Source organism: Chionomys nivalis, chromosome 5 (assembly GCF_950005125.1).
Source record: "Chionomys nivalis chromosome 5, mChiNiv1.1, whole genome shotgun sequence".
NCBI classification, from domain to species: Eukaryota; Metazoa; Chordata; class Mammalia; order Rodentia; family Cricetidae; genus Chionomys; species Chionomys nivalis.
This window is the reverse complement of record NC_080090.1, coordinates 11603999-11619494: the sequence shown is the minus strand read 5'-3', so window position 1 is coordinate 11619494 and position 15496 is coordinate 11603999. Positions and strand designations below refer to the sequence as shown.

General features: G+C 47.3%; 1 protein-coding gene across 2 annotated transcripts in view; it reads right to left on the bottom strand.

Annotated features, from left to right (window-relative positions):
* Positions 1-15496, bottom strand: part of Kcnh1 (potassium voltage-gated channel subfamily H member 1) — a 294537-nt gene that overhangs the window by 148204 nt on the left and 130837 nt on the right. For both annotated transcript variants that reach the window (XM_057770318.1, XM_057770319.1), the window contains exon 7: positions 2900-3329. In XM_057770318.1, coding sequence (XP_057626301.1) covers positions 2900-3329 — 430 coding nt within the window. The remainder of the gene's footprint in view (positions 1-2899; positions 3330-15496) is intronic.

Here is a 15496-nt window from a genome sequence, read left to right as displayed (position 1 = left end):
TAGCTGCTCCCATAAATACCTGGTCCCGAGTCTGAAGCCTAATTGTGTTCTTATATTAAAACAGCAACCCATGAGAGTTTCCACAACAGCCATGGGCAGTCTGCTCAAGGTCACAGGAGGAATTTTCCACATGTCAGTGAGCGAGCATGGAGAATCTGTGCAGGTGGCCCACACCACTTGTGATTTCATCACCATCACAGGTGAGTGGTCCTTTGAGCCCTCTCCCCAGCAGCCCCATGTTCGTGAGAATGAGGACACTTTTGTGAGCCTCCTTTTGCTTATGGAATAACAGGCAGAGTAAGCAACAGCGCATGCGGGTGAGCTCAGCGCAGTGTCTGGCATTCACTAGAGCTCTGCAAACAGTCAAACGGAGCTCTTAGCCCAACGGTCCGCACGCTTCACCACACCGAGGACACGGCCTGAGTGATATTCTCCTGTTATCGTAAAGAACAGAAAGGGAGTCTGGCTCTGAGAAGGTGGGAACGTATAGGAGCGGAGATGGCCAGGGTTCCTCATAGGTTTTAGGAAACAATACTCTCATGGGAGAACAGTCATGGGACAGGAAAGAGATGTGTTTTTCTTCATTGCATGCCCCTAGGACTTTTTCTTTCTCCTCTGTGTGACAAACTGCAAGGAAGCCCTGAAAACCTTTTGAGACCATGAAACGGACCCACTTCTAACTGACCACTCTTAGCAAATTCTCAGTAATGGCTATAATGGGGCCTTTATCTCCCCTGAACGGCCCTATGCACAGCATATCATTTTGATTATTCTGTATTCCGAGACTCATAAAAATTCTGGAAGCAGGTTGGGAAGCCTCTCAGTGGTGAAAGAGGCTAAGTTTGATACCCAGCTCTGAAGTTTCTTTCTTTTTGTGAGTTGCAAGTCCTGACTAGAAATCAGCACAGTTAAGGTTGAAACCCTTGTAGAAGAGAAAAAGTCTTAAATCCTTGCCTGAGACATGAGAAAGCACCCCAAGTTCTAATTAAACTGAAGCAATTAGCCACCCACGGATCCTTCACTCAGCTTTCCATGGCCAGGCAATCATCTCTATTAAAACCCATCTTAAAATAAGGAGCAAACGCAACAGCTACACCATCACCCAGTTCCCAGAATCAATTACCCCTCCAGACACATCCTGCATAAAACTCCCAGGATCTGCCTGCGGCAGGCATGAGGAGAGAGCTACAAGAAGCTGGAGGAGATCAGGGGGTAGGACAATGCGGGGTGACAACGGCTACCCCAGATCTGCACCTCTCAACGGGTAGGCCAAGAGTGTCAACCATTCATTCATCAATGTCACCTTGAGGACCTTATCCAAGAAAAGGAAGTCCTGCCCATGGGCTCCCTTGGGCTCTGGAGGCTGAGTCCTCTGGGTGATCAGACCGCTGAAAATGGAAGCTTCCCCCGTGTAGCCTGTCCCCTGTCAACACAGTACAGTAGTCACCATAGCAGCTTGATTATAAGCCACCCAGGCTCACTGATGTCTCCAGCCAGGCAGGTTCCCGCCCTACTAAGACTTCCAGGAATGAAGGAAGGTCACTGTCATCAGCCAAAGGCACTTTTCACAGCAACAACCACACAGTTGTTATGGTAAAATGACTCAGACTTAAGTACTTGCCTCAAGAACTAGGGGGATATTCAATGCAGGAACAGTATGCCATTAATCTATTTCTCTCTCTCTCTCTCTCTCTCTCTCTCTCTCTCTCTCTCTCTCTCTCTCTCTCTCTCTGTGTGTGTGTGTGTGTGTGTGTGTGCATTGTGTATCGAGCATGGAGACTTCTCCAACAAGAGGCAGACAGGAAAATATTGATCTTAGCTGAGAATAATTATGACTCAGGTCTATAATCCCAGCACTCAAGTAGGCTGAGGCAAGAAGTTTGGCAGGAGTTTGAGGTTAGCCCAGGCTGCATAGTGAGTTCCAAGTCATCCTGGGCTACATTGCAAGACCTGGGTGAGGAGGGGCAAGGATGGAAGAACATAGAAAGAAGGAAGGGACGATCCAGTCTAGTTCTAAAGAAGTAAAATTTTCCCTAGGAAACCTGAAGAGGAGAGTAATTGTAATAGAATATTTCATTTAACTCTGAACTTCAGCCCATACCAATGCAAAGGTGCCAAAGACACCCTAATATCTTTACTCAGACATTGTTTCTTTCTCGTGCCAGGTTGGACTACGCAGATCTAAGCTATGTTTAAACCGACACGCAGCACAAGACACACGTTAGATGAAAGTAATAGGGAAAGAAAGGCGGAGGTGTGAGAAGACGGTTGTCAGGTGGACGCTGCTGTGAACATTTCGCTGTGTAACTGAAACACCACACTCGCTGTTTTAAGACTAAAATGAACATAGAAAGTCCTGTCAGGGTTCTCAGCAAACTGTATGTGAGGCCATCTCTCCAAACAATAAAAATAGAGTATCCAGACCAGGTACACAGAGAAAGCAGACTAGTGAAGGCACCAGAAAGTAACTTGTCTCTTCCCATCACTTTCCCTCTCCTCTTCTCTCTCCCTTTCTTTCTGCTAACAGGGTCTCAGGGAACCCAGGCTGGTTTAGAACTTTCTGTCTAGCCTGACTGTCCTGAATTCTGAGGCTACTCACAAGCTCCATCACACCTAGTCCATACAGCGCTGGGGATTGCACCCAGGGCTTTCTGCAAGTCAGGTAAGCGCTTTACCAATTGAGCTACAGCCGCACACCATTTACACCTCCTAAACTTGCTTCTCAATGAGCACGTGCTGATTTAGTGATCAGAAATACCACACCCCTATCTTCAGGGGAGAACACGTCTTTTGGTCATTCCTTGACCCTCCTGGTGGAGCAGCTGCTACCCCATTTTCAGCCTGCAGCAGGTCTGGCTACCAGGCAGGTTTCCCACTCCACTCCAAGTGCCATACTCACAGCCAATCATCATGATAGCCACCGCGAAGATCTTCTCAATGTCTGTGGATGGGGCGATGTTCCCAAAGCCCACGCTGGTGAGACTGGTCATGGTGAAGTACAGGGAGGAGATGTAGACGGAATTCTTGCTTGGCCCGCCTTCCCACTTGCCCGAGCCAGAACCGTTGAACTGGTATGGAGTGCCGATGTCCATCGCCAGCTGGTAGAGCCAGCTATTGTTGCGGATCGTCTTGGTGTCTTCGTCAAAGATCTCGTAGTCCCCAATGCTGTACCAGATGCAGGCCATCCAGTGGGCGGCCAGCCCAAACACACACACCAACAAGACCAGGACCGCAGCTCCATACTCAATGTAATGGTCCAGCTTGCGGGCCACTCGCCCAAGACGGAGCAAGCGCACAACCTTCAGAGAACTGAACAGGCTGCTGATGCCCTGGAAGGGAATGGATACAGAGTCAGAGGAAAGGAACACAGCTAACGCTCCATCCTTCAGCCCCACCACTGCCGTTAGCTTAAGCATCATGTATGTTTCCATGACATGCAATATTATACAACCCTTAAAAAGTCTTAGAATTCTTTTTTTTTAGAAAAGATTTTGTTTATTTTAATTCTATGTATATGAATATTTTATCTGCAGCTACATAGGTGCACCATGTGCTTGCCTGGTGCCTGTAGAGACCAGAAGGGAAATGTCAGGTCCCCTGGAGGCAATTGCAAACTGCCAAGTGCATTCTGGGAACCAGACCGGTATCCTCCATAAGAGCAGTTACAGCTTTTAAATTGCTAAGCCATCTCTCCACCATGTAAAATTAGAATTCTATTCCAAGGTGCATGGAATAGAGATTCCTATTTGGTATTTTATGACTTGATTAAAAGATAAACAAAACAAGTAGATGAGAACTAGGATATATTTACATATTTATCTCTCTATACTACCAGTTATTTTAATAAAATCTCAAGGGTTGTATAATATTTCATATTATACAATATGAAATATATGAGTTGTATCATATTTATTTCATGTGGCAATGAATTATATAAACATACCGCATTGCACATAAACAAATAAATATGTCTGCATTAGAAAGCAATCAGGAACCACAAGCTGCTTTTTTATTTCCACATAGTTTGTTATAAAAGCATAGAGTTACCTAATCTCCATTATTATCATTAATTTAATAATTAGAAAAAACATATTTAAAATTAAAGTGAATTGAGAAATAGCTGAGATGCACACCTTTAACCTTAGCACAGATTGGGGTTAGAGGCTAGCCTGATCTACATAGTGAGTTCCAGGCCAGCCAAGGTTACATAATGAGACCCTGCCACAAACAAACAAACAAATAAATAAATCAGAAGAAATTAAAGTAAGAGAATGAGAGAAAGGGCTGGAAGAAAAAAGAGTTGAGGTTCGTTGGGAAGGGCATTTCTGCTGTGAGGCTGGGGTATGTACAGTCAGACACTGAACACACACACACACACACAGTCAGTCAGTCCAAGAGGCTGAGCAAAAACACAGTGGCATGTAAAGAAAACCAGGGTGGAAATCGGGGCCACCTGTGTCCATTTGGACTCCAGTGACCTGCTTGTCCTCTTGCGTGAAGAAGGAGGAGTGGTTCAGAGCCCCACTCAGGCTTCCATAAGCCCAAACCTACCAGTTCTTGGCACCCCAAATGGGGACTCAAAATACACCAGGTCAGACATGCTAAATCTTTCCTGATAAGCTACAACCTCGTGGCGAACATAGATTAGTAGAAATGGGTTAAATCAAGATATGGGAGTTAGCCAATAGACTAGAGATAATGGGCCAGGCAGTGATTTAAGTAATACGATTTCTATATGATTATTTCGGGGGTTAAGCTAGCCGGGTGGCCGGGAAGAACAAGCAGCCTGCTTCTACAACAGTTTGGCGCTTCAACGTGGTAAACTGGGTCCAGGTAAAACCTGAGAGGGCTTTAACATTCATCCTCTATCCTCCTAAAGTCACCGCCCCAGGATCAACTTATGACAGTAGGAGAAGAGGAACCCATGTTTCCCCATGCCTGTCTAAGGAGCCACCCTGGCTCAGTCCTCTTCATGGGTTCATCGCTAAACCGTATTTCTCAGACTCTGTCCATCTACCTGAGTCCTTTGTGGCAGGCACTTCCAGGAAGTGGTGCTTTCTCTTTCTCCTGTCCTGTCTTCAGGTAAGTTTGTGTGATCTTGAGGCTATACCCTGGAGATGGTGGACCCACAGACAAGCCTGGTTCCCTAGAGTGCTGTGTGGGAGCTCAACCCAAGCTAACCTAAGTTGTAGAATGTACATAAGGAAGAAATTCCTGAAGTAAACACTGAACTATCCTTCCCTTTCCTACCAACTCCAGGGTCCCGCCCAAGCAGACCCCAAGTGAGGCTGCAAAGGGAGGGCGGGAGAAGCAGGATTTGTCGTCTTCTCAGAAAAAAATAAAGCATGGCGCTCAAGGGCAGGGGGCTTGCCCAGCTTCTGTGGAGCCCCGACTTTTATTCCCAGGGAATAAAATAAATAACAGAACAAATAAACAGGCTTCACAGCTGTAGAACCATGAGAGAAGTGATGGTTTCTTATCAACAATGCTCACATCAGCAAAGCTATTCCTCTTGTGATCAGCCTTGCCACACAAGAGTGGACACGGTCCCTCATGGGGGTCAGCTGACAGGGTGAGGGGAGATCTCTGCACAGGGTACCTACACCCCAACAGAGGGTAAACAGCTCCCAGTAACAGAGCAAGCAGCATCTTCAGCTGCACGGAGGAGGTATTTTGGGAGGCAAAGGAGTCTTTGGGATGAGTCAGAAATCAAACACCATGTATGCAGCCACCCACATGCCACCTCCTCCTGAGGGTCCCTGAAACCCAAGCAGAGCTTGCTTCCCAGGGCAAAATGCCTTCTCATTTCTCTCAGTGCACGTTCAGTTCAAAGCAACCCCTGGCAGTCCAGAAGCCCTCACAGATGCTTGTCCTCCCTTTGACCACTCCCAGGCCTCAGATACCACCATTCCACCACAGGCATCCACAAGCCATAAGTGGGCTACATCACCTTTCTTATGCTCCTTCCACCTCCCTGCTCCCTCCTCTTACATCACAATGGTCACAATACCTTCAACCGCCACTCAGGGGCCATGCTATGCTCTAGCCATATGGTCTATAGGATGTAGGTACATTATGGTGCCTCTTCAGGCTGGCCTCTCAGTCCAGAAGGCCTGACATATACCTAGCCATCTGGTGATCCATGCATCCTTCAGGCTTGTGGCTGTCTTCAGACCATGAGGTCTCAACGATGACCCTCAAGTCAGAACCCATCCCCAACTCCTCCACAAGTCCACAGTGCTGTGTCCACTACCACTTGATGATGTCCTGTGAGATACAATCCTCATTCCCAAAACATCACCAGGAAATACGTCTTCCCAAAGATGGACGTCACCTGCCATGCATGCTAGAAGCAAGTGGGCTACACGGTGTCAGCCCTCATTTTGGAATTGACTACACCACAGCAAGTCTAACACACAGCACGTGCTCAGAAGGAGTCTGAGAAAGCTCGGAAACTGACTTGGAGATTAGGGCAAGCTTTCTCTTCCTCACTTTAAGGAGGGTCTGGAGCGTCACTGTTGTCTCTGCACAGCAGTATGCCATTGCTTGGTGCTCATGTTATCACATGAGCAGCTGGGATCCTGCTGCTCAAAAGCAATCCAGACTATTAGTTTGGCTCCCGCCCCAACTCTCCTGAAGTTCAGTACATGAGATAAATAAAACAGACTCCTTCAAACTTCTTTTTCATTTGAGTACACTAAAACACGACAGCGCCATATTCCCCAGAGACTCGTCACAGCAGAAAAACCATCTTATGCCGCAAGTAATGTTCTGGATCCTTTATGGGAATTGTGACATTAGGAAGAACCAGGAATTTCCAAGTGGGTCAGTGAGAACAGAGGACAGCAAGAACAGAAGCTGCTGAGTTTCACTCCTGAAAGATTCAGCTAGCCCAGAGGCAGACTTGGGAAATCTCAGTAGCTCCTGTGTGATCTAACCCTGATGGATACCAATGGAGGTGGATGCTCTGCAGGCTTCAGACTCACTGGGTGCACGTTTTTGAGTTTTATTTAAATGTACAGCCCAAACAAGTCATTCACTTGGGTTTGCTCTCACCTTACCTTGTGTGTCTGTGTGTTTGTGTGTCTGTGTGTGTGTGTGTGTGTGTGTGAGTGAGAGAGAGAGAGAGAGAGAGAGAGAGAGAGAGAGAGAGAGAGAGAGAGAGAGAGCACGCATGCACACACTGCGGTTGGGGAAACTATATTCATGTAGGTAGATGGGTGGGTGGATGGGTGGATGATGCATGCTGAGGTCAAAGGAGAAAAGCAGGTATCCAGCTCCATCACTTCCACTGTATTCCTTGAGTCAGGTCCTTTCTGAAGCTGGAGCCAGGCAGCCCCCCTGTTCCCCCTGTGCTGGGGTTACAGGTGCACAGCTATGCCTGGCTTTCCTCTTTATGTGAATGTTCTGAGCCAAACTCGGGCCATCATGCTTGTGTGGCAAGCTCTCTCACTCACTGAGCCATCACTCCAGCCCCTACCTTTTCTTTTTTTTTTTTAAATATTTATTTATTTATTATGTATACAATATTCTTTCTGTGTGTATGCCTGAAGGCCAGAAGAGGGCACCAGACCTCATTACAGATGGTTGTGAGCCACCATGTGGTTGCTGGGAATTGAACTCAGGACCTTTGGAAGAGCAGGCAATGCTCTTAACCACTGAGCCATCTCTCCAGCCCCCAGCCCCTACCTTTTCATCTAGCTAGACTCACCCACTCTGCCTCAGAGCATTTGTTTTCTGCCATAGGCGTCAACACTAAAGTCACAGACAGGTGCCACTGCATTATTGAAATGCTATATTCTTAGATAGCCTCACCAGACTCCCAGATCTGTATGGGGAGGCCATGGTGGTCATGGCAAATCAGAACTATAAAATATTCTCTTGATCGTTTCCACCCCCTTCTCCAGCGCATGTTTCCCTACTGCCATGCCGAGAGAAGGCCTATGACCTGGCATCGTGATGGACTGTGCCTGTTTCACACCTTGTTCACATGGCTTTCTATTGGCAACGGCTTTCCCTACTTTTGTCCCTCAAACTCTGAAGTTAAGAAAGGTGAGTTCTGGGCTCCGCACTTGCATCTTTCCAAACAAGCGTGACTTAGCACTCTAAACAATAAATACTGCCTCCTTCCCGGTTGGTGTGTCCTCCCCAAAGCTCCATGAATGGTGTTTCAGTCATTCTTCAGGCAATTCTGAGGGGTGGGTGGAGCTTCAGGCAGAGCGGGTCAACACTCTCTCAGTGTGCTAAACCTCAGCCCTCCTTTTACTTTTTATCTTGAGATGCAATCTCACTAAGTTGTCCAGGCTGGCTTTGAACTTATCATGCAGGTCACAGAAGCCTTCACCTTGGAATCCTCCTGCCTCAGTTCCACAAGTAGAGAGGGTGGGAGGTCTGAATCACGCCAAGCTGAGCAAATACTTATTGAGCCCCTACTCATAATTTAAGCCCTGGTGACAGACCAGACCCTAAACCTTTACCCTTCTAGAATTTTCAATTAAGAGAGAGACAATAGAATAAAACTCTAAAGTCAGAGCTGCTACATGAAGGTACGATAACAAGTCAGGCAAGAAATAAACACAGACGTAGCAGGAAGGTGGCCAGCCATTGTTATTCCCCGGTATTCACAGAGATTGTGGCATCAAGGCAAAGGCCCAGGGGACACAAGGGTGGGAGCCATGAACATGAGATGGTCTAAGAAAAACAAGTTCCAGACAGAAGTGATGGCCAGTTCAAAGCACCCTGACGTGTGAAGGGCATGTCACACTCTGTTGCTATGCCACAGACTGACATGTCCCTGAGGTCTGGAAGTGACTGCCAGTGAGAAAAGTGACTTCTACTATTCTCCAGATGCTGAGTGATGGAGGAAGGTCATTGGTTAAATAATAAAGAAACTGCTTGGCCCTCATAGGTTAGAACATAGGTGGGTGGAGTAAACAGAACAGAATGCTGGGAGGAAGAGGAAGTGAGCTCAGATGCAGGGCAGCTCCTCTGAGAGACAGACACCATGCTCTCCAGGGCAGACGCGATGAAGCTCCGACCCAGGATGGACGTAGGCTAGAATCTTCCTGGTAAGCGCACCTCAAGGTGCTACACACATGAATAGAAATGGGCCAAGCAGTGTTTAAAAGAATACAGCTTGTGTGTTGTTATTTCGGGGCATAAGCTAGCCAGGCGGCCCAGGAACTGGGGCTTCAGGAACACAGCCCGCAGCTCCCACTACAGCTGAGGACATCAGGGAGACCATCTCACCGATTCCTTGACCTTCCCAGGGGAGTTCATCCTACACTGACTTTACAGATGGGAACAGGAATGCACAGGTGGTGACCTGCACTCAGACTCCATCTTCCATCTCCTATCCTAACTCCTACGGATGGTCTGTTAGTGTCTGTTGAATGAAAACCTAGATTGTGATGATATTGAACCTACTAGTCTGTTAAAAAGGATTGTGATTTAGCTGGGCAGTGGTGGTGCACACCTTTAATCCCAGCACTTGGGAGGTAGAGACAGGCGGATCTCTGTGAGTTCAAGACCAGCCTGGTCTACAAGAGCTTGTTCCAAGACGGGTGCCAATGCTACAGAGAAACCCTGTCTTGAAAAACCAAAATAAACAAAAAAAAAAAACAAATAAATAAAATCAAGAATTGTGATATTAATGTGGGGAGTCAAGTTGTAAGAAGGAAAAATATCCAAAGTACCCACCTGGGTGTGTCTGAGTGTTTGCAGAGAAGATGGGCATGCATGTGCATGTGGACCAGTGTGTACAGAGACTGCACTTTCTTTCCCAGCTGCACAGACTGGAAAGATCACATGGAAACTATATTAATTACAACACTGTTTGGCCAATGGCTCAGGCATATTCCTCACTAGCTCTTACATCTGACATTAACCCATTTCTATTCGTCTATGTATCACCACAAGGTTTGGCTTACTGGTAATGTTCTGGCATCTTTCTCATTCAATGGCTACATGGCATCTCCTTGATTTCACTTACTCTCTCTCTATATAACTCTGTTCAGATTTCCCACTTGGCTTTACTCTGCTAGGCCATTGGCTGAAAGAGCTTTATTCATCAACCAATAAAAGCAACACATATACAGAAGGAAATCAGGCCAGTGAACTGAGTGACTCAGACTCTGGGCAGCACCAACCAATAGACTAATAACCAGAATGAATTAAAAAGCAAACAGGAAGAAAAGACAGGCACATCCTCCCCTCTAGCTGTTCCTTCCCTAGCAGGTGCGCTGCCCAACGGCCACTCTCAGGCTTGGACCAATGATCTGTGGCCTCGACTCAGATTTGCACTAGGGACCCTGGCTGGTAGCCTCTCAGTACTTTAGTCTCAGGCCAGGGGAGTGAGGATTGTACTTTAGGTCTCTTTGAGACTTTTGACTTCTTAGACCAAGCCATAACCAGCTTTGCTGGTTCTAGTAGCCAGTACGCAGCCACCACCTGCTCAGCCTCTGTGGTGATCATGTGAGTTAGCCTGTCACAATCCATACACCACACACACACACACACACACATACACACATGTGTTCCTGTATGTATATTTACATACATACATGACTTTTCTATTCAAGGTCTCTCTCTCTACTCAATCTCTCTCTCTCTCTCTCTCTCTCTCTCTCTCTCTCTCTCTTTCTCTCTCCTCAACCCTCCCTCTTTTCTAATCTCTTTGTAGCATAGTCTGGGCTTTAACTCAGTATGTAGTCAAGGACAGCCTTGAACTCCTGATCTTCCTCTCTCTACCTCCAATACTAGGCATGCGCAGCACTCTCTGCAGTGCTGGCAATGCAACCCAAAACGGACTGCATGGTAAGCAAGTATGAGCCAATCCCCAGCCTCCATCAGCCCTCCTTCTTTGCAGAAGCCTTCCTAATATGAAGATTTAGTGCTTTATTAACAGAAACTGCCTGTGTGTTGTCTTAAAAAAAAAAAAAAACGACTTCAAGAATGTTCCATGAAAGCTCCACACTCTGCGAGCTCACAGCCATTTCTGTTGGTAATGGAGTAAATTGGCTTTACCAGATTTCATTGGAAGTTACTCTCTGAAATTGAAATTTAATTTGCCTCCCCTTCCTCATTTCAGCGTAGAACTTCAGTCATGTTTAATTCAATCCAGCGTTTATTTCCCAGAAACCTAGGACAGGAAGACACACCCTAGGCGGAGCAATGATAGAAAAGCAAGGCCAGCCTCATCCCCCTGCCCTCACACTGCCTGCAGTAGGGCTCAGAGCAAGTAGAATGCAAGCCGCATGGGGGCAAATTACACCTGCAACCCTGCAGTTGAGTTAGCGTCAGGCATGAGGCTATGCACACAGGGGACCTCTCTTGGCTCGTCCAGCAGGTCTGGTGACCATATTTGGGTAGAGGATGTGGTTTCTGAGCCCAAAGGGAGATTTTAACCAGAAATGGGATTGCCTGCACCCTTCGGTTTGTTTAATTCAATAATGTCGTCCAAAAGGCACATCTGCAGTCCCTGCAGAAAACAGTCATTGGGGGAAGTTTAGAAATCGTTGCTTAAGACTGTGGACTTCCTTTGTGCTTACTCAGAAGCATGAGCAGACTGGACGTTCCCTTGTGAATTTACACTATCAAGTTTTCCTTTCTGGAGATGCCGGAAATAAACGCTTTGTTGTTGAGCAAAACATCCAGAGGAGAAGGGACAGAAACTCTGGTTCTATCAAGTGGCATGTCCATTGCTCAGAATACTGAATTCAGTCTTCTTCTTCCAAAAGAGATGAGTCCAAGCAGTCTGAAGTGGTTTTTATTTTTCTCAAAGGTAACTGTGGAGCCATGTTGTGCCCTGTAGCCTGGACACTACAGCTGTGTTAGCTGTGGCTTTAATTTTCTTTAGGTCAATTTGATTTAAAATCTCAGGGATAACACAGGTCTGAGTCTGGTGTGGCTAAAAAGCCAAGAGAATTTCCTACAAGTCACAGACATCCCAGGTCTTTGACCTGAGGAGAGCACAGGTCATTCATCCTTCTAGAAGAGGCATGGGCTGTTCTGTATGTGGTCTCTTTGGATTTAAAGGTCTCACACATGTGCTGTCTGAATATAAGCCACTCGAGCCTGTCTGATCCTGACTGAAGACCAAGGTACAGGCAGGAGTGCCCAAACAGGTGGTCTCCTTCCAAGCACCAAGAGATTGTGGCACAGGCGCCCTGGGAGGATGAGCGGTGAAGAGGGGATCCTGGCACCTGGTTTTGATGGGTGAAGGGTTCTCTGGAATGTAAGGCGCAGGAGGTACTGCCAAGTGCAGGCCAGTAGCCTGAAACCCTGGGCTGTGTCTGTGGAGATGTAGCTGAGGTGCTAATATAGTCATCCTAGCAAAAATAAAGACATTCTAGAGAGATGCTGTGTCCTCCCTGGGCTATCAGTCTACTGAAGCAATGGTCCCCAAGAAACCGGAATTCCCCCAGATGTCTCATGGTGAAAAGGGAAAAGACTGTATCTTGGTGCTAGCCACAAGGGGAGTTTGTCCCCGGGAGGAGACTTCATACAGTTCTGACAACTTGTCTACTGCACAGCAGGAGACAATGGATCCAGACAATGGCGGGTCTACGATGGGCAAGACCACAGCCGACAGGAGTCCTTAGTTACACCCCTTGCCCTCCATGTGAACTGAACCTCATGCCAGGACCCTCAGAAGATGGACTTGAAGACACTATACCTCTTTCTCTGCTCCTCTTTCCAATGTGACCACACCAAATAATTCCCTTTTCTCTGCTCCTTTATTCCTCTTCTCTCTGATTGGCTGAGGCCAGTTCACTAATGCTGCCAGGGCCCCTGTTCCCACCCAAACAACTCCTGTAACATTAACGTACCACCAGAGCCCAGGACCATCTCACATGTCAGACGTGAGGGGCAGAAAATAACTCGGCAAGCCATGAGACATACTTCTGTACCAAGGCTGGGCCCCAAAGAGGAGTCCATAGGGACAGCCAAACCCAGAAAGGCAGAGGGACAAAGGGATTCTCGCCACCTGAGGTTTAGGTAAGAAGGACTTTCCACACAGGATGAAGGCTCATGTTTTCCTTCCTTATCACTCGTGGTTTTGATGCTGTCTGTCCTTCCTTGAAGGCCCTTGAGGTCTCAGTGACCATTCCTCTCCACAGCACATGGAAAATGGTGGGTAAGAATAGTTACCCTGCCATTTCATCCCTGAGAAACCCAACATGTTCAGGGCTCTCCTCTGAGGTCCTCTAGCCATTGAGGGTAAGTCTCGGTGGGAGCATCCTGAGGAAAACCAATGATTCCTCTCAGAGGCTTCTCTCGGGGGGGGAGAGGGGGAGATACAGTTCTGTGATCTTTGGAACGAAGTACAGATAGGCACCATCATTGGGTATATAGCCATTCCTCTGCATGGTAGGCCCAACAGACAGGGGCTGGCTTCAGCTTTCAGAGTGGCTTAGTACAAATGCTCAAAGGTTCCCAAGAGTCTCCAACTGACCCCAGGTGAGTCACTATTGCTCAGAGAAGGGAAAAGACCTGTCCAAGCCCAGCAGCTTTCTAGAATTCTGTTCTCTGCCCACTGACCCCCAAACACACATAACCCTTGGCAACCACTGGTTCTGTTACCACCTCCCTGGCTTTGTCCTTTCCAGAATGTCATATCAGGTAGCCTTTTACGACTGAATCCATTCATAAGTAACACAGTTCAAAATTTTCTTCTGTCCTTTCATGCCTTCACAGTTCATTTAACACTGAATAATATTCCACTGTCTGTAGGTAGCAAGGTACAGCCATTCATCTTCCAGAGGAAATCCTGGTTGCTTCTAAGGTTTTAGCAATTAGCAATGGAGGTGCTACTTGTCAGTTCCCATGGGGCTCTCAGTCACAAGGCCACAAGAAAACGCCCTGCAGGACACTTTGAAGGTTGATAGGCAATATTCAGAGCAAGTGCTGCCAGCAACATTAGGACACCTATGGACAGCGCCTGTGCGGAATAGTTTTTTGTCACCTTAACACAGGCTATAGTCATCGAGAGGAGGGACTCCTAAATTGAGAAGTTGTCTTTTTTTTATTTTTGAGGCAGGGTTTCACTGTAGCTTTGGTGCCTGTCCTGGAACTAGCTCTTGTAGACCAAGCTGGCCTCGAACTCACAGAGATCCACTTGCCTCTGCCTCCTGAGTGCTAAGTTTAAGATGTCTCCATAAGATCAGGCTGTAGGCAAGCCTGTAAGGTATTTTATTAATTAGTGATTAATTGAGGAGGGCTCAGCCCTTGGTGGATGGTACATCCCTGGGCTGGTTGTCTGAGTTCTATAAGAAAGCAGGTGGAACAAGCCAGTAAGCAGCACTCTTCACGGCCTCTGCATCAGCTCCTCCCTCCAGGGTGGAGTTCCTGTCCTGACTTCCTTCAGTGATGAACAGCAATGTGGAAGTATAAACCAAATAAAGCTTTTCCTCCGCAGCTTGCTTTTGGTCGCTCTAAGACAGTGACTTAAGGGCTTTCCCTGGTGATACCAGATGCGACCCTAGATGAGTGCAGAACAGAGCCCTGGACTGCAAAGGCAACAGATGAGCAAATAGCATCAGTCGCCAACAGAGATCAGTGGCCAAAAGAAACTGTTGAACTTGCCAGATCTCCACAAAGCCTGGATTCAGAAGCGCTAGGACCCAGAGATGCCCTGGCCCATAACCCTCACTTGAAAGAGGAGGGACCAGAGTATGTGAAGAATGGTTCATTCCAGGGACAGATGGATATGATGAACAGGCACCAACCCTGGTTCTGGCCCTCACATGCTTCACTTTAAGCTAACTTTTATGGAAAATGAGAAGAAACCAGAGCGCACTATTTTTACTGTGATAAAATGTACTTCAGATTTACCATTTAACCCATTTTTTTTTTTAATTTAGTACTAGTGGACGAGCTTGAGGCCTCCCAGATAATAGGCAAGCATTCTACCACTGGGCTTTGTCCTCAGCCAGGTGCTGCTTTGTATTTTGAGACAAAGTCTTACTCAACGTTGCCCATGGGGCCTTGAGCTCACTGGACAGCAAAGGAGATCCTTGAGCTCCCGAGCAGCTGGAAAAACTGTGCACAGCTGGAAGAACTGTGTGCCTGCCTCTAGGCCCAGGCTGTAGAGGCCTTCAGACTCACACTTCACACAGCCACCACCATTCCCCGTCAGAGCGTCACCTCTCTAAGCTAGAAACCACTGTTTGCTAAACATCACCTCTGCCCCTCCCTGGATCTGGGAGCCTCCAGTGCAGGCTGTACTGCCTCATGTCCCCCTGTTAAAGTACTTACATAGTGATGGGGATGGAACCCAGGGCCTTGTACCTGTTAGATGAGTACTCACTGGCTAAGCTACATCCTGGTACTCAAACTTTCTGAGGCTCAGTTTCCTTCTCTGTAAAGTGAAGATCACCCCTGCTGCCTCAGGAGAGACATTTTGCCCCTTTAAACTGAAAGCCAAAAGGCAGAAGCCTGTTTCAGAATCAGAAATCCTTCCTTGCTTACTTCTCGGAACCCCAAACCAGGGCTC